Genomic DNA, 19826 nt, shown 5'->3' on the forward strand with positions numbered 1-19826 from the left:
CCCTCTCCCCCCAACTTTTCATCTCCTTGCCTGGTGTCCAAGCCCAGCTTGGGGTGTAAATTCCATGATGGCAGAATCCATGTCCCCTGCTCTCTGTTGTACCCTCAGCCTAAGACAGTGCCTGGCTCACTGTAAGCATTTTCTTAATATAAATATGTCCAATGAGGGGATAAATGAATGGAATGGGAGGACTCTTATGGAGATGCATGAAGGTGCAAAACGTGGTCCAAGTTAGATTTTCACGATGAGACAAAAACAGAATTCTTCTGCTGAGTTTCCACTCCCGCCTGTGGAGCTGGAACATTGGTTCGTTGGTGATTCAAACGAGCTCTCGGATGAGTCAGGGCCCAGACCACCATTTAAGAACTGATGGGAAGCCAGGTGCCTTACACTTGTAACTCCAATTCTGCAAAGAGCTTTGAAAGGCCAGGCTGTTCTACTTTACGAGCAGAGTGGACCTGAAACATTAGGATGCTTCTGGAGGAAGTTAGAATGGGGCAGGGATCTTAGTGATGACTTACATCTCTGGCATGTGTTGTGGCTTCCACGTCATTGTCACGTGTACCATTAAGGTCTTGTTGGTGCTGCCCAGGAGCCTTTGAGTAGACACAGCCCTGGCATTTCAGCTCACTGGAAGCCACATTAACTACCCTGCCAACGCTTCCCACTCGCAGCCTCCCGGTCCCGGGCAAGCCTGCTTCTCTTCCACTGCTCTCAGAACTGGCACTGCCATCCTCCCGCCTGCCCGAGACGGATGTCCGAAATCACCTTTGACTATTTCCTCCCTCTCTGCCTGTTTTTGTTACTAAGTCCTGATGACGTTACCCTGAAACATCTTTTTCCTTTCTTAAAAAACATACAACTTTCTATCAAGAAAGAATTTACATACGGTAACTTACCCAGATCTTAATTGTACATATAGGTCAATGCATTTGGAGAAAAGTATACCCCTGTGTAACCAACACCTTTATTAAGATGTGGAACATTCCCACCTCCCCAGAAAGTTCCTTGTGCCATTTTCTAGTCCATTCCCCCCGCCCCACTCCCCCACAGAGTTAACCACTGTTCTGGTTTCTATCACCTTAGCAACCATTTTTCCTGCCCCTGACCTCAATCTAGTTCCCAGCAGACAGCTAAAGAAGTCTTTTAAAAGTACAAAATGAATCATGTCTTAAAATCATGCAGTGGCTTCCCAGAGTCCTTCGGATAAACCCCAAATCCCTATCATACCTTCAGCGCCTCGAGGGATTTGGCAGGCATCCTTGGATGCCTGCTCTGTACCTGCTCAGGGCTTCGGCCAGCATCTTCCGTCTCTCTGCCAGGCATCGCCTCCCTCCCCCACTCCGCACACACACTTCCTCAATCTCAGCTTGAAAGGTCCCTGCACTGGTCAGCCCACTTAAGCCCCCCACCTTACTTCCTCCCGTGAAACTACACCCGCCCCATGAGAGTCGTGTCGGTTCTTCCCGAAATGTTAGGCGGTTTGCGCCCTCCTGTTCAGTGCCCGCCTGCAGGGCTCAGCACGATGCTGACGCCCACAGGCACTGAGCGCATGAAAGATGCTCTCTCCTCAGAGGATCCCCTGGCCCATGCAGAGAGGCCGGGGGCGGTTTTGCTTGCTGTTAGAGCCCACCATCTCAGATCGGCATCAGCTTTCCCCCTCGCTTTGCACAGGCATTTGGGATATTTTTCAAGTTGAAAAGAATCGTGTTCTTGCTTCCAGATTTTGTTGAACTCGAAAGGAATTTTAGAACTCCAGTGGAATCAAGCAGGCATACATTTGCATGCCATTTTCTCCCAACCAGAAAATATTGATGCTAACGGCAGAAGCCCAGTTATCTGGAGGCTTTTACAACCAACGACCCAAGGGACACAGTGATGCTGTCCACAGCAAAGGCGAAGGCAGAGGAGAAGAACTCTGCTTCTCAGAGGAGAAGGCAGCCTGTGGCTGAGGGCAGAGAAACAGAGAGTGATAGTAATCTCCCCAGGGGTCAAGGCAGCCCAGCCCAGCCCATCAAGAACATTTTGCAGGAAGGGGGCAGGATGGGTGGGAGAGAAGGAGGAAGGAGGGGGAGAAGGCAAGCTTTGAGAGGCCACTTGTCCTGATGGCTCAGCCAGTAAGGGGTGGTGCAAGTTTCCAGCGTTTACCATGATTGCTTTTTCTGTCCTGTCTCCTCTTTCCAGGTGACCCTAAGATCGCACGGCAGGAAACAGCCTTCCCAGTACTAATAGTGATCATGACAGCAACCGATCCCGAGTGTCTGTGGGTAGACCCTGCACTGAAGTCTTGACTGTCTCTCATTCTTTGGGGAGCCCTGCTGCAAAAGTGGGGCAATTCTCTTGTTTTATAGAAATGAAAATTATGGCTAAGAGGGCAACCAAAGGTGGGCAAAGTTTGACCAGCCTTCCCTTCACCTAATTGCTGAGCTGCAAAGCCAGGGTTCAAGGTCAGGCTGTCTGACCCCAAAGTCTGTGCAGTTTCTTCTTGTGTCTCATTTTTACCTGGAGAGTGGCCAAGATGTCAGAGTAGAAAGACTCTGAGCTCACCTCCTCCGAGAAGCACACCAAAGTCACAATTATCTGCAGGGCAACCGTCCATGAAAAAGACTCCTGAGCCCAACTTTCCTCCTCAAGAAGTGGGCTCCCTAGCTCCCTAGTCCCTCATCAGGGAAGGACACAAACTTTCTGGCTCTTCCCCTTTGGGACACAAGGCAGAGTGCATTTCCCCTTAAGTACGGTGTGGTCGTGTGACTTTCAATCACGGAAAGTTGCACAGAACACACGTCACTGCCATGCTAAGGTCTTAACTGGCAGGTGTGAGACCTGCCACATTCCCTCCACCTGGCATGGGGGCAGTTATTTCAGAGAGAAGGGTCCTGCCAGCCAACATCCCTGAGTCGGGAAGCTGTGGGGCAGAATCTCTAGTCTCCCCTGCAGTGAACATTACCACTATCCCAGGTGGTTTAACACCACTGAGGCTTGAGGGCTGTTTCTTCCTGCAGCAAACCCCAGCCCATCCTGACTGATACATGGGGCTGATAAGACTTTCCATGCAGTGGCGTGACTGCACATGTGACCTGGTACATAGTAAATGCCCACTTGTGGTCACTGTCCTCTCCTCTACCCTTTCCTTGCCATGTAAGCCAGCTGCGTATGTTGAGCTAGCATGCACTGAGCACGAATCTGGGCCAGACTCACTGGACTAAGAAAATATCTCAAGGTAAATGCAGTACCGCGTTTCTACTTGGGAGGCGCTGTGGATGGGCTACGATTTGCCAAATGAACAACGTGAAATAAAAGTCACAGAAATCCCATTTCAGCTGGAGACCTCTCTGAGCGGTTTGTGTGTGTGTGTGTGTGTGTGTGTGTGTGTGTGTGTGTGTGTTTGTGTGTGTGACTGTGTGCTTAAAGATAAATTAACTACTCAACCCCAGGTCAAATGGGCTTTTAAAAGAGTCATCTGCTTATAACCAAAGGTTTTTTCCTCCCGTGTCTTACCGATGAGGGTGAGAGAAGGGGTTCCAACCTGGCTCTGTCATTTCTCTGAGCATCTCTCTGAGGCTCCTGGTCTGTAAAGGGAGAAATACAACCTCCCAACACTGACAGGGCTGAATAGCGCCTGGCACTCAGCAAGCGCTCAGTAAACACTAGCATTAGTGGCATGTCAGTGCTGTTAACTCCCAAACTGCAGCGGGAAAGTGAGATGCCCTTTTTTGGTCTGGGGGTCCAGAGGTCTTTCATGCCCCCCAAAATCGCTCAGAAGATGTGGCCTACTTCCAGGACACATAAAGCTTAGTTGTGGGTTGTGTGAAGGCTCTTGAATATCTCACTTAACTTGTAAGGGTGGTGGGGAGATGTGCGTTGGCAAGGAAGCGATTTAAAGTGAATTTTCCCCACAATAATGAATATTGTACTGACCCCCTGGCTCTGCTGGCTTTGAACCAAAGCGGAAAAAGCCATTTAAGGTGTGAAGTCAATTGAAAAGACAACTTGTGTTCTGGGCCCAGCCGAGCGAAGGCGCCCCGAGGATGGAGTAAATGAACGAGGAGCCGTCTCTAATTCTCTGGTCCATGGCCTCCCTGTGGCACTTACGTTTCAGAGATGCAACGGCTGTAGCTGAGTCAGGATGCTTTAAAGGTTGCAAAGTGCGTCAGCCCCTAACTCTGAGTCTGAGACAGAGTGACACATGGAGAATGTTGACGAGGAAGAGGGGGCAGGGCAGGGCCAACGGGTTGGACAGTGACTCAGGACCTGGGGCTGACCCCGTCTACTCCCTGAGCCTCAGCTTCTCTGCAGGATGGAGAGGATGAGAAACCGCAGCTCAGGGCTGCATGAGGGTGACGTGAATTCATAATTCACGTGCAGGGGGGCTGGTGCAGAGTAACTGCGCTACAGTCGGGGATGCAGGAGTACCCATCACGTGGGCTGCAGCTGGGCCACTGACCTTCACTCAGCCCAGCCTGCAGCAGAGGCTCTGGAATGTGCTGGGCTTGGCACTAGTTAATGAAAAGAGGAGGGTTGAATTAGGCCCTGAAAATGGATGGTGGGTTCCTTCTCAGAGGTTTCTGATGGATTCTCACCTTCACCAGTGGTGTCACCTGCTCTCTGGGCAGCAGGGAACCCTGGTGGGAATTAGGGCAGAGAAGCTTGACCCTCCCTCCTGGAATGTAGCTGGGCCCCTTGCTCTGTGCGGAACACTTGTAAAGTCCTCGTCTTTGTGTTCCTGGCCCTGGAGAACTCTCAGATGTTATTTCTTGCCTCTCCTGTCTTTTTTGTTCCTTCTGTTCCAGCCACACTGGCCCCTTTGCTGTTCCTTACACAGTCCAAGCATGGCCCTGCTTCAGGGCCTTTGTACTTGCTGTTTCTCTGCTTGGACATCTCCACTCCCAGGCTGCTCTCTCACTTCACTCAGGTCTCTGCTCTGAGGTCACCTCCTTTGAGAGGCCATCCCTGATTGCCCCACCTAAAATAGCATGTCCACCTCTGTTGTTGCTTCCCGTTTCAGCTCCAAGACCATGGAACACAGGCTTTAGTTCCCCTCTATCCTCATTGCCTGAAACAGTGCCGGGCACAAGGTAGGGACTCAGTAAATATGTGTGGAATGGATGAGTGAGTGAATGAATAGATTCTTTATGCAAAAAGAACTTGTATCTGTTTCCTGAGTTATCATTCTCCTGTCAAGGGTGGTAACCCTTGGGACAATGACCCCATTAGCTGTGGTGATGCTGGCGACAATGAGGATGCTACGTGCATGGCAGGGTGGCAGCGTGCCCTGGAGATAGGACACGGACCTTGTCTCACACCAGGACGAGTGCACTGTAAAAATGCAGGTTTGAGATTCTCCCCGAGGTTTCTCTGCAGACCCTCAGCGACGGGAAGCCCGCTTCTTTTGAGACGGCCCTTTTAGGAGCAGCTCCCGGACCACGCAGAAGGGAGAGAAAGGATTAAGGATTTAGGCCAAACTACATTTTTGCCATCCTTGGGCCAATAGAGTTTCCACTTGAGAGAGGCTCAGCGTCTGCGTTATGAGTCATCCATCACTCGGAGGGGATCTCACGAGCAAGAGCCCCCTTGTTGGTCATACCTGAATGAACGGGAAGAGGAGCCCGACGGCAAAGTTGGAGAGCCAGTTGACGGTTCCCGCCACGGTGTAGGCAGCTGGCCGCTGCGACTGCTGGAAGAACTCGCCGGTCAGGATGAAGGGGATGCCGCCTGCAACCAGAGCCAGGGCGCGGATTAATCTCCCTGGGAAGGTCAGGCCGCCAGCACCCATCTCCATGTGGCAGGCGACCGCCACCCGGTAAGAGCCGGCTCTACCTGGGAGAGTGATGCCTTTGGGAGTGGGTGCTGGAGTTACAGCCTGTAACCCCTAAAGGTAACATAAACCATTCCTCTGAGCTGGCCCACCCAAATGAGAGACGATTCATCCTCTTGGCTTTCCAAATGGCCTCTGAATCAAGCTGTGCTCCTCCACAGACTGAGTACGATGTGTATCAACGTGACGTACCAGGCGACTGACACTGAATATATTGTGCTAGGAATGCTTATAATTTATCTTCGGAACAACTGAGTCAGCCAGGTATTGGCTACCATATTCCCTGGATGAGAAAACTGAAGCGCAGAGAGGTTACTTGACTTAGCCAAGGTCACTCAGCTCCTGAGTAGCAGAGCCGAGATTCAGGTTTGGGACTCGACCTCCAAATCTCAAGGTTTTTCTGCTAATCGTTGCTTGAGAGGAGTCCTTACCTCCTCTCGATTGGATGCCTGGTGGGCCCCAGTCCCTGAGTCGCCCCAGCAGTGGAGCAATAGCAGAAACATCATTGTCATGGGGCGGGACAATGCTTTATTTTGAGAGACTGTCCTGCGTGATTGCAGAATGTTTCTCACCCCTTGCCTCCAGAAGCCGGGAGTGCCCCTCGTCACCATGGCAACCCAAACTACTCGGTCACATTTCCCAGTGCCCTCTGGGCACCACACCTGGCTGAGATTCTCTGAGTCTGCACCCTCAGACTGTGACCCTGAGTGGGCCCTGTGACCACGTGCAGGACCTGGGGTTCAGGATGACACCCCCATTCCCCGCCGTCCTCAACAGGAGTCTCCACTCGAATCAGACCTACACCTTGGAGGTCCACAGAAAAGACAGGATGGGTAGTAGAAGAGGAAACCCTGAGGGCCTTTGCCCATCTCAGTTTGGGAACCACCAGGCTCATTCCATCAAGATTCAGTGATTATTGGCTGTGCTGGGGCTGGTCCCACAGTCTTGGAGGAGAGCGGCAATGCCCCTGCCCTGCTGAGACTCCCTCATCTGGTGAGAGAGACAAGGTGACTTGTTTCTTACAAAGGAAGTGAAGGAGCAATAGATAATCGCAGCATGTGATAAGCACTGGAGGAAATGCTCAGGGCAGTGGAGGGGGTGGGGATCTAGGTTAACAGTTGTGGGGAGGGCCCTCCGGGCAGGTGACGGTGGAGATGTGGCTTGAAGGAAGAGATGCAGCTTGTGAAGATTTGGGGAAGATCATGCCCGTGGAGGGATGGGAGGGCTGAGACCCTTAGGGGTGAAAAGGACTGGGTCAAGGTCCAGAACAGAGGCCAGTCTGTCTGGACGCCTGAGGGAGGGTAGAGAGGCATGGAATGAGGTGGCAAAGGTGAGCAGGGCCAATTAAGCAGCCTCTGGAGATCAAGGAGAGGGGTTGCCATTGAAGAAAACCAATGAGGGGGTTGAAGTAGGGGTTGATGTGATCAGTTTGCATTTTGTAGAGATCACTGCTGCTTGACCGGAGGATGCAGGGCTGGGTGCAGGAGGAGGTGATGGTTGTCTAGAGCGTTCAGATGGTGGCGGTGGGAATGGAAGGAAGGGGCCGAATTTGGGAATTCTCCATCCCATGGACGCAAAGCTTTTAGAGAGAGCGCTGCATACAACTGCAGCACTCAACATCAAGTTCAACCCAAGGTCACAGAGAACCTGCCTCCCTGTACTTTCTTTGCGGCTTCAGGGCTGAGGCCAGGACTTGTTTATTGGTTATGGCCCTCCTCCCAGCACAGCTTCTAGGACACACATACCAGGTGCTCTGTAAAGGTTTTCAGGATCAGTGGAGGAATGATTAAGATGCCCTGGGGTTCACAGGACATCTACATCAGGTCTCTGTTTCCTTCATCAGGCCTTCAGACCACCCCCAGAGAACAATTATAAGCAACCATGAGGATCCTACACAGCTCACTGTGCTGATGGGTTTTCATTTCCATTATTTCCTTTGAACTTCACAACCAAAGAAGGTGGTGAGGCATAGTGGGCTTGGGCTCTGTCGTCAGAACGGGGTGAAGTCCTGGCTCCACCAGATCCCTCTAGAATTCAGATCTCTCACATGTGAAGTATGATAGCAGGGACTTACTGCTGAGGGTACTTGTGAGGATTAAATGAACAACTGTGTGCAAGTACAACTGTGTGCAAGTCTTCCCCATGAGAGGTACTCAATAAGTGTTACCTACTTAATAATTGTTAGCTACTATGATAATAGTTTAAAACTCCTCTGAATTATTTCCCCCCTTTTTATGAGTTAGCTGAAGCTCAGAGAAGGGGAGTGACAAGCCCAAAGTCTCTTAACAAGGAGTGATGGTGACAATGATGATGGTGATGGTAATGATGATGATGATGGTGGTGGTGATGATGGCGGTGATGGTGATGATGGGGTGGTGATGATGATGATGCTAGTGATAATGATGGTGATGATGGTAATGATGATGATGATGATGGCAATGATGATGATGGTGATGGTCTTGATGATGATGCTAGTGAGGATGGTGATAATGATAATGATGCTGATAGAAATGAAGATGATGGTGGTAATGATGATAATAGAGATAATGGTGCTGCTGCAGTTGCTGAATGATGGTGGTGGTAACTATGTGACAGGCATTGGGAAAAGCATTTGACATACATTATTTCATTTAATTATCACTGCTATGTGGTAGGTACTACTATCATTTTTTCCCCATTTAACATATAAAGTAACCTAGGCCTAAGAAAGTTAAGTAATTTCCTCAAATTACCTCACTAGTGGGACTCAAACTCAAGGCTGGGTGACTTCCAAATTTGAGTCTTAATTACTCCATTGTGAAGGAAGCAAGTGTAAGACACTAACAATCTTTAAAATATGTGAAAGGAACTTAGCAGTCTTCATGGTTTTATTTGAATGCTCTCCCAAGTCCTGGAATTCACTTGTTTCTCTTTTGCCTAAAGGCATGGGTGGCCTGATTTCCTGAGTCTCTCATGGTCTGATTCTTTGAATCCAAGGTAAAATGAGAAGGAATGGGGTTTGATAATGGAAACAGAACAGGTTTCTTGCAGGTCCTCTACCTTTGTTTTGCTTTTCAAAATGAAAATAATTTTATCATTTTTTTCTGATTATCATGAGTAATATTTGCTCCTTTTAAACAATTAAGGAAAGCATGCAATACAGAAAGGCACAAAAAGAAAACAAAAGTCATCCCTAAACCTTCCACCCAGGATTGATCCCCATTTGTATTTCGGTACTTGGCAAATTGAATGTTGCTATAGAAAAGCCTAGAGTGAGTCTGATATTTCTGCTTGAAGCCCCGAAGACATCTTTCCTTATCCTTGAAGTTTATTAACTTAACTATGGTGGGTCTTGTGTTGATCTTCCCATAACCATCTTTCTTAGAACATGGTGTGTCCCTTTGACTACAGATTCACTCTTTATTCATTTCTTAGGTTATACTTTTGAAAACTTCTGTTCTACATGTTGGATTCTTTATTCTGAGACAATTGTTATCCTCAGTTGGATCAACTTTGTCTCTCTTCTGCACCTACAGTCTCTCAAATGACTTTATTCTCTTGTTTTCTGCATACATTCCTCACGCCCTGGGCAATCTCTTCCCTCTTTCTCTTCTCCCTTCTTCCTTCTTCCATGTGCCATGTTGGTGCTTGCCCTGTGCTCCTGTTCTCCTTTCCTCCTTTTGTCTTCTGGGTTGTCTTGTCTTTCAAGCCACAGTTTGAGGTGTGAGTACGATCTTCCACTAACTTCTATAAAAGGTGGGAATGGGGTTGTAGGCGGAAGGCGGTGAGGGCTGCCGGAAGCCCCTTCTGGGAGGTCTGGGCTCTGCTTTTTCTTTCCTCTGAGATTTTGTGACGTGACCTGCAGAACCCATTCCACAGGGTCAGGGGGATTTTCTACTTCTGTGGGGTCTTCTCAAATTAGGACAAAGCCTTGGAAATTGAGAAGCCCAGGGCCTTTGAGTTTTGCTGTGGGGGAAGGCATCTTTTTATCTTTCCCCAGGATTGCTGACTCACTTCCTTACTCTATTTCCCTCACAGATTAGGGTGTTAGTGTGAGAGTTCTTAACCATTTTTGAATCCCCTTCTCTGGTTAGTGATGTTTCTGAGGAGTGGAGACCGAATTCTAGCCCCACACTAGAATTATCCTTAATTGGTGCAAATTTTCAAAGTCTATGGTATAATTTTTTTGTTTGGTTGATGGCCAGTTTTTTTCGGTGTAAAGATTTGTTTGGTTGTTATTACTGTTTTTTTTCAAAAAAAATTATTTTTTTTCTGCTCATTTTGTTAGATATTTGGGGGAGGGAGATCCTATAACCAGGCTATACTTGACCGTATTTACCTGAAATCTCTTTATGATTAGGTTTTTAAAACCAAGGTATTGGTGTTCCTTTTGGTAGGTGTGTAGATGCTGCTTATCTTAAAATTATATGCTTCAAAATTAAAGGGCAGTTGAAGACAATACTTTTGTGTAAAGGATTGTGACAAGGGGACGCCTTGTTTAAAATGATCTGTTTGGGGGCCTTTTATTTTGTGGACATTATTATTTGAGAAAAGATTTTACATGCCTGATCTCACTGACTCTTCACGACCAAACTATGAGTCATGAATTATTATTACAGATTAGGAAACTATGACTCTAGAAGATGAAGGGCCTTACCTAAGTTACTAGTCCCACTTGTAAGTGTTAGAGTTGGATCTTTTGACTGCAAACCCTGCTTTCTTTTGACTGCAACTTTCAGCTAAAAAGGATAGAAAGATGACAATGAATTTGTACTGTTGTTTCCCCGTATGCCTGGATACAGGATGGAAACAAGACATATTACAGCACTCAATACCTATTGCCTAATCATACAATACAACTTAAACACTGAAGATAAGCCCCAAGGATGACATCTCTTGGTCAACATATCTTGTTATCTTATTTGGCAATTATTTGTTATTTTATTTGGCTATCTTATTCTGGATTCCCCCAGAAGCAAACCCTGACAGTAGTTTATGTGTGAGTTGATCCTAGGAAATACTGGTAAAAGTGTGGGTAACTGAAGGAAGTGAATAAAAGATATGTCATCAACAAGTTACCACTGTGGGCAACCAGAGCTTACTCCAATTGGAGACCCTTGGGAAACTGTGGAAAACACATCTCAGAGCTGTCCCATCTGAGAGGCAAGGGAGCTAGGTATGGATCCACCAAACCTGTCAGTCATCGACTGAGGGCTGCTCTTCGGGCAGCGCTTTTGGCGGCCATAAGATTGGGCTAAGTGACGTCTGTAGGCCCTCAGGGTAAAGGTGCATGTGGTGGTAGCTGCAGGTCCTATTGGGATGCCCTGAAAGGGTTCGGGTTAGGGTTAGAGGGGATTTGAGGAGGGACACCAATCACCTTTGCTACTGACATCTATTCTCCAGGCGTTAGACTTCACGATGGCCACTGCAATATGTATGTCTGAGTGTTTATATCTTAGACATCTTAGTATTTGCTTCAGGAATGGGAGTAGAACACCACGATTAAGAGCATGGGTGGGATGTAACACTATGTTTAACAGCATGGGGTAGGGTATCACACTATGGTTAAGAGCATGCGTGGGGGGGTCACACTATGGTTAAGCTCATGGATGGTGGTACCACACTATGGTTAAGAGCGTGGGGTAGGGTATCACACTGTGGTTATAGCATGGGGTGGGATGTAACACTATGGTTAGAGCAAGGTTGGGGATATCACAATAAGGTTAAGAGCATGGGGTGGGGTATCACACTATGGTTAGAGCATGGGGTGGGATGTAACACTATGGTTAGAGCATGGGGTGGGGTATCACACTATGGTTAGAGCATGGGGTGGGATGTAACACTATGGTTAGAGCATGGGGTGGGGTATCACACTATGGTTAGAGCATGGGGTGGGATGTAACACTATGGTTAGAGCATGGGGTGGGGTATCACACTATGGTTAGAGCATGGGGTGGGATGTAACACTATGGTTAGAGCATGGGGTGGGGTATCACACTATGGTTAGAGCATGGGGTGGGGTATCACACTATGGTTAGAGCATGGGGTGGGATGTAACACTATGGTTAGAGCATGGGGTGGGGTATCACACTATGGTTAGAGCATGGGGTGGGATGTAACACTATGGTTAGAGCATGGAGCAGGGTGTGGCACAAAGCTCCTGTCTCTGGCTCACTGTTGTAACAACCAAGCTGTACTGAATAACTGCGTCCCCTGGTGTCCACAACGAGCAGCCATCTAACAGCAGGTCTATTCTCACAACCGTTCTTTCTCCTCTGGAGACAAACCTGATTGAAATTCCCACATTTCTACCTACTGGCTATGTAACCATGGGAAAGGACATCTATGGCTCTCAGTTTTTGCATCTATGAAATGAAGATAACACTGCTTCCTACCTCTTAGCATTGTTTTGAGGATCAAATGCAGCCTGCTTAGCAATGCGTGTATGTCACGTTCCAGCAAACACAGCCCTTGTTATTTATGCCCGCGGCAAGCTTCCCTGCACATTTTCTTTAGCTCCCTTTCTCTTCCTCTGCTGTTTTCTAGCTCTTGCCATGTACCTGAGAAAAATCTCAATTTGTATAGAAAAGAAATAAAGGGCAACTGTCCAAACTTTCCTATAATTCATATTTATTAAAATTCTTCAATGGAACCACTATCATCAATTTCAAAAGCCCTTTAAAATGCCTAGAAATCCCTTTAAAAATCTCTATATGTGTGTCCATAAGTCACATAAGCCTTTACATACATTTTCCCTTTAAGTACCAGCTTTGAAAAAGTGGCTTACTAATTTTTTTAAAATCAAATATAATCAGTTTGAAAATTCTTTATGGTTAGTTTGCTGTGTTTCTTTCCCTAGACTTAATCTTTTTTGTCCCTTCACTCACCCATTTTCACCCAACATTTATGTACCAAGTCCTGTGCTGAGCATTTTCAGAATCTACTAGCCCACATTCTAATCCTCACTGGACAGGCGAGGAAATCAAGGCACCGAGTAACAGAGTGGCTTGCCCAAGGTGGAACAAGCTATAAATGATGGGCCTTGTCCCCAAACCAAGAGCTTCTGGTCGGGGGAAAAGACTCTCTCCCCTGCCCTTTCCCCAGGAGACATAAAGGCAGGATTTCCAAACAGGTTTGTTTTATGATGGCAGGCGGGAGCTTCTCAGCAATCAGTGAGCACAGCCTGCAGCCTTGGGGGGAGCTGGCACCAGAACCCAGCCGGTGCAGGAAGCTGAGCAGTGCCCAAAGGGGCTACCCGCTCTGGAAGCGCCTTACCTCAGAGGATGCCTGTTCAGCCCAACAGGAGAGGCAAGGCTGTCCCCTTGTCTCTGGGGAGCTCGGATGCCCACCTCCTTGGAGCCCTTCCAGAGGTTCGTCCCATCCTGACTCTCAGTGGGCACCTCTGGCTCCACAGACCACATGTGGGAGGCTGTGGTCCTTCTCTAAGCCTCAGTTTCCCCACCTATAACCTGAGCACTGGATGAGCTATTTGAAAACTTAGTAAAGCCTGTCTACTCAGCACATGTAAATTATGACCATGCTGAGGCGCCCAGGCTAGTGGCTAAGAGCGCTGGCTTTGGAGTCAGATAAACTCTCCACTTACAGTCTGTGTGACCACAGCAAGTCATATGGCTCTCAATTTTCTCATCTATAAAATGAGGATAGAGCTGCAGTTCCTACCTCTTAGCATGGTTTGGGGATTAAATGAGACAGTGCTTAGCAATGTGTCCAACATGTAGCAAAGGCTCAATCATAACAACTGCTACCATCTTCTCATCATTCATTCACTTAATACATGTTCTTTGTGTATCAACTATGAGCCAGATGCTGGGACATCCATGGTGAGCAAGAAGCAGACTCAACTTCCGCTTTCAAGGAGCCTCCAGCATCTGGGGATCCACTAAGTCAAGAAGGCCATGGGCTTCCCTGGTGGCGCAGTGGTTGAGAGTCCACCTGCCGATGCAGGGGACGCGGTTTCGTGCCCCGGTCTGGGAGGATCCCACATGCCGCGGAGCGGCTGGGCCCGTGAGCCATGGCCGCTGAGCCTGCGCGTCCGGAGCCTGTGCTCCGCAACGGGAGAGGCCACAGCAGTGAGAGGCCCGCGTACCGCAAAAAAAAAAAAAAAAAAAAAAAGAAGGCCAAACCCATCACAAGATTAACGTTCTCCTGGACCACACCTCTTCAGAGCAATTTTAACAATAAAAATAATTCATGCATTGAGTACTTCCTATGTGTCAGACTCTGGAAAAGCTTCCCCTTTGTGGAGTTTTAAGTTATTTCAGAAAGGGGGTGATAAACTCCATAGGGATACAGCATCAGACATTGCCAGTCATAGATAAGGAGGAATTACAAGTCAGCAGGAGTCCTTGGCCTGAACTGAAAGAGCAAAGACAGTTTGCTCCTTTTGTATCCAGAGATGCTGCAAAATCAGACACCACGTGTCCAGCCCCATCCCCATCTTCCAGGTGTGGAGACTGAGGCCAGATTGATGAAGTGAGATTCTCCATGTCTCAGGGTTTCCAAGCTAGCCTGTCTGCTCTAGTCACCGTCCTTGGGAATCCGTAGCTCCTGCCTATGCTGACTATTCCCACTGCTGGGAATGTCCCCAGCTTTGGACATAATTCAGGGCACAAGGGATGTGGGCAATTTACTTATCATGGGCTTGGGCTTCCAGAAGGTGATAATATATTTGTGATGGCATCTTTCTCCCCTTCCTCCCAGCCTAATCACAGCCCAAGCAGCTAAGCGGCAGAGGTCCTGACCCCAGCCGGTGGTCTCACCCGCATGGAGCATGTCTCCTAAGGAAAGGGAAGGGAGGTTCCTCCAGGAGGGGAATTGAGACTTGGCGTGAATTTAATTAGACAGAAGGAGGAGGTGCCGTCACCACCACCTATTCCTTCCACGGATGGTGTCACTATCTTTTAATTTCTTTATTCTCTGTTGTTTGTTGCGTTCTTTGAGGGCAGGTATCTTGTTTCTTTTGCTCACCGTTGCCTTCCCCATAGCAGCTGTGCTCCTTAATAGTCATTTACGCTCAATAGATGTTTGTGGAGTGGACGAATGAACAGGACATGATGACAGACAGTTAAGCCTTTTAAGTGTGAGGTGGAAATTCACTCTGTGGCTGGTGGATGGAGGGCTAGCCGGGCCCGGGGGCCAGCATGGGGCAGAGCACGGGGGTGGGTCTAGAGGGTGCTGTTTGGTGGGAACCCAGCTTGGACGGGGGAGATAGGACAGCAGAGGCATCGTCTGGAGGGTCCGCTGGGTGGATCCTGGAGTCTAGGTTGCTACGCTAGGGGGGGTTGGAGTTTGCAGGTGGGAGATGCGGTGGCCAGCTGAAAGGCTTTAGCAGGAGAGAGCCACGATGAGATTTGTGATGGGAAAGCAGTCCTGGATGCAGAGTGGAGCCTGTGTCTGTGGAGGGAGAGTGTGGAGGCGGACAGGGGTGCTGGTTAGGACACGATCATTGGGAACTTGAGAAAAAGTTGGAAAAATGTTTGCGTAAAAGTATTTTGTGCCCTTCAGCATCATTAACAACCATCTTCTGTGATTCTAACCTGAATTTGCATACGATCCATCATGAGACTTAGACTCTTTTCGGAACTGCGCTCCACTGAAACACAAAGTGAGTCCCCTCTTGACCACCAGTTAGTATGTTTTGATGAAGACTGTAGTCTAGTGGTATTTCTTTAATCTGGACTTTTAGGTCAAATTCTTCGGTCTGAAGGTCTCTGTACTGGAGTTTCTGGGGGAGGGGATGTTTTCGAAGCAGCGCAGGAGCAAATGGGCCACATAAGGCCAAACGGACTCTGCTAATTCTAATGAAAAATGAGGAGCTGCCCCACTCTAATGAGTGCAGGTAGGAAAACACATTCAAGTCTATCAGGACGTGTTCTGTTTGGTAGGTTCAGCACCTCAGATGATGTGACAAAGCTTGATCAGGAGTTTACATTTCAATAAAGCCAGAGGTCAGAGGTCTCAGGAGTCAGTTCTCATGGGCACAATTTAACATCCTTCCTTATTTGGATGAGCACTAGAGGGGCTGTCGAAACAGACAAGCGAGGGCGACGGGAGAAGGAAGGGTCTTTAGTACGGATGCTGAGTTATAAGGCAGCCTGGAACAGAGTCAAGGGCCCTGGGGACACAGCCTGGCACCTGCAAGTCCAGGCAGTCACACCCTCAGCCTGGGTCTCGGCAGAGTGGACCTGTATATTCGTTCAGTGAACACAAATGACTGAGTTCCTGCTCTGAGCTGAGGCTGTGCCGGGCACTGGGAATACAGCTCTGATGGAGTCGTGGTCCCTGAGCTAGATGGCATCTCAGACCCTGTGGGTTCATGGTGCTGTCTGGCTCAAGATCCCAGAATGCTGAAGCAGATGTGGTTGGTGACCCCCCCTTTGTTCCAGGTGCCCCCTCCCACCTCAGTGCAGCTGGCCCCTCACCCACCTCCCGGCCACATTCCAGGCACAAGACTTTGTCTGGCTTTCCATCACCAGAGGGCTGGGGAGCTGACACCAGTTTTTCCCCAGACTGCCTGCAGGGAGATGCTATAAATACTTCGCAGGGAATGACTCTGAGATGTGTATTTCCTACAGCTTTTCAGACTTTCCAGCACGATTCTGCTCTGGTTGCCCGTGGCAGTAATTTACAGCACAGTGCACCTCCCTTCTGCTGCCTTCCTTTCCCCACCTCAGGTGCCCATTTCCAGGTGTTTCCTGGGATCATCTCCTAAATAAACGGGTTCCTTGAGTCCTTGTCTTAGTCTCTTTCTGGGGAAACCCATCCTGGTTTTTCAAAATCATGTGTTGTCCAAGACTGAAGCCGACACCAATTTGCCCTTTTCTAAACAAAAATTCATTTATAGTCTAGACTCCTGGGGCATCTGGGGTGACCAGCTTGTCCCAGCTTTACATACAGAACATCCTGTATCTCAGAAACCCTGGAGTGGTTGGTCACCCCAGTGGTATCTCAACCTATTTCCTGATCGCTTAGCAGCGTTTATTGTGTTTATGAGCTGCGGGGAAAGAGAAAATTCAAGTTGTAAATATTTTTGGACGGGCCGAATTGATCTACATAAGGAAGAACTGAGAAGAACGAGAAGAGACAATGGAAAGGGTTTCAAATGTGAGCCTAGAGCGGGCAGGAGCTGGGCTTCGTGGCAACTCAATACATGAGCGATGCTGAGACCAAGAAAGGTGGAGAATGAAGTTTTCAACAAATCCTGCCGCCTGCTGAGAATGGTGCCCTAGTGCCTGGCTGTAGTAGAATTTAAATTGTTGCTTGTTTTTGGCTCTCAGACTGATGTTTCTGTAAATGTGAGTCTGGCATATGGCGGGTGGGCCTTTTTGGTTCATCAGGAGTTTTCCTTTGCTTCTTCTTTGTTCATCCTCCCAGGAGTCCTTGAGGGTGGCCGTGTCATACCCAACTGACTGATGGGTGAAGAGACTGTATGATGTGTTTTCAGAGACACAGGGGCTGCTCTTGATAATGACGTCAGGATATCCGGGGCAAGCTGAGACTGGCCCAGGCAAACTATTGATGAGGGAATCGGGCCCAAGGTAAAAATTCTCAGCTGAGGTCCCACAGCTGGTAAGGCAGTAGCAGAAGTGAGATTCTAACCCAGGTCTACTGGACCTTCCATGGAATCCTCTCAGTCAAGGTGAACAGCTTAAATAATAATACCTACCCTGTGTTGCCCACCCACGGTGTGGCGGCCTGTGCAGGGTCATAGTAATTAATTCTAATTGCCTAAGACTCTTACTAGGTCAGCAGTATTATCCCCAACTTACAGATGAGGAAACTGAGGCACGAAAAGGGAAGGTGACTTGCCCAAGGTCATTTACCTAATACGTGGCAGAGGTAGGATTTGACACGTGGTCTTCCTGACACACCAGCTATGAGGCTGAGTCGGGGAGCACAGAGAAGGGAGCCCACGTTCAGATGATTAAAACAGGAGACCCGAGGATGCTGCGATAGATCCCGTGAGGCCAAGTTGAAGTGCTCCGTGTGCGTGTGACCTAGGAAGGCCTTGGGGTTTTTCCTGATTTTCCTTGGGAGTTTCCCTCAGTGGAGAGGTGAGCTTATTCTTTTTTTCTAGGTGTCTTCCTCAAATCCTCGCAGCCCACAGCTCCTACGGCTGCAGCAGATGTTAAGGCTGAGAAAAAAGCTACCCCTGGAAGTCGGGGAGCGCTGCCTTTGCAGGTAGCCGCCCCAGCTGCGTTTTCATCCTGGGTTGGCTGTGACATGCCAGCCTCGGCACAGCTGAACCATTTCCACATCAAAAGCCTAAACCCAATAGGGGTCTGCTCAGCCCTGGCTCCTGGGGGAGCAGAAACCTTCCTGCTGGGCGGGACCACAGCTAATCGTTTGGCCTGAATCCACAGCCTGGGTTCTCCTGCCAGTGAAGCTGCTGCCTTGTTGGAAAGGGCAAAGCCAGTAAGACAGCAGCCAAGGAGGACAACCTGCAGTGCCCGAACGCACCTGGCCTGCATCTGGCGGTTCCTTGTGGGGATCCCCTTCCCCTTCCTTTTCCCAACTGTCTGCCTGAAAACTCTTTCTCACCTTTTAAAATTCACCGCTGGCACCTTCCTCTGTGTGCCCAGAGACCCCTGAACACTGGGGGACACCACCTGTCGCCCCCACGGACCCATGAGGGATGAAGGGACAGGCCTGGCCTAGACAGGGGCGGGGAGGGGGTGTTGGGGGAAGGTGGGGACAATGGATGAATCAGTGCCCTTCTCAGCCAGGGCTGGACTCCAGGTCAGACTCCAGCTCCTTTCTATGGAGTCCCATCAACACTGTTCCTTGTATACCTCAAGTGATGGGGAGCTCACTCCTTGTGAAAGTAAGAGTCCAGCTGTTCGATAGAGCCCAGATCTGAGTCTTGATCACCTCTCAGGCCCCAGCTTTGGCATTACATCTTCCTCAGGAGGTCCTCCCTGAGGCTGGCATGTGCAAAGACCATGTCTCTGTGTCACTCACTGGTGCATCTCGGTACCTGGATCAGCACCTTGGGAGCTTCCCTCTCGAGCACGGAATTACACGCAGGGCCTGTGCACCGGCTGTTCCCTCTACCTGGACGGCTTGTTTCCAGATACCCGTACGGCGGCCTCCCTCCCGTCTCTCAGGTCTTTGCTCTGTTATCACCTCCCCAGAGAGGACTTCTGTGCCCCGTCCCCATCTCAGCACCCCCTCCACCATTCTCCTTCCTCTCATCACTATCTTATATTTTTATATGATATTTATGTTTTTTAAATTTAATTTATTTATATTTTTATGTTTTCACTATAACCCTCCTCCAACAGAACGTCAACTCCTTGAGGGCAGATATATTGTCTGTTTTGCTCCATGCTCTGCCCTAATTTCTAGAACAGTGTTAGGCTCAGGGTATGAGAGCTCAGTAAACATTGGTAAATGGATGAATGAATGAATGAATGAATGAAACTGGCTGTTTCTCTACTAGGTGAGTCTTACTCATCTTTGCATCCCCTGGGCCTAGGGTGGAGCCAGACACACAGTAGGTAATTAATAATGATTTGCTGAATGAAGGATTGAAATATAGCCACATCTCTTGCATTCTGAGGCTGGATCAAATTCCTCCTCTGCTTCCAACTTCCAATAGCTTCCCACTGCATTAAAAATAAAATCCTAACTCCTTACCAAAGAGTTATGAGCTGCTCCGTCACCTGGTCCTTGCTATTCCTCCAACTTCACCTCTAACTTCACCTCTTTCCCTTCCTAACAACACTCTAGCCTTCCCTGAACCTTTCAAGCAAGTTTCTGCCACAGGACCTTTGCACGTCCTTTCCCTAGATCCTCACAGGGCTGATTCCTTCTTAGCATCCAAGTCTTGCCTTCAATGCTCACAGAGGCCCTTCCTGTCTGCCCTCACTAAAGCTGCCCTTCTCTTACTCTATTTATTCCTTCTTAGTTCATGTCACTCATTATAAAGTATTCATTAGTTTACTGGTCAGGGTTCTATAAATATGCATTTGTTGGGGGGGTGCAGCTTGGGGTCTGAACACTCCCCCTC

The 19826-nt window shown here is 48.7% G+C and overlaps 1 protein-coding gene across 1 annotated transcript in view; it reads right to left on the reverse strand.

The window, feature by feature from the left end:
• The window catches only part of SLC2A9 (solute carrier family 2 member 9), a 183353-nt gene that overhangs the window by 8016 nt on the left and 155511 nt on the right, over positions 1-19826 (reverse strand). The window contains exon 11 of the mRNA XM_079920325.1: positions 5585-5712. Coding sequence (XP_079776451.1) covers positions 5585-5712 — 128 coding nt within the window. The remainder of the gene's footprint in view (positions 1-5584; positions 5713-19826) is intronic.

The sequence above is a fragment of the Stenella coeruleoalba genome, assembly GCF_951394435.1.
Source record: "Stenella coeruleoalba genome assembly, chromosome: 4".
In the NCBI taxonomy this organism is placed as follows: domain Eukaryota; kingdom Metazoa; phylum Chordata; class Mammalia; order Artiodactyla; family Delphinidae; genus Stenella; species Stenella coeruleoalba.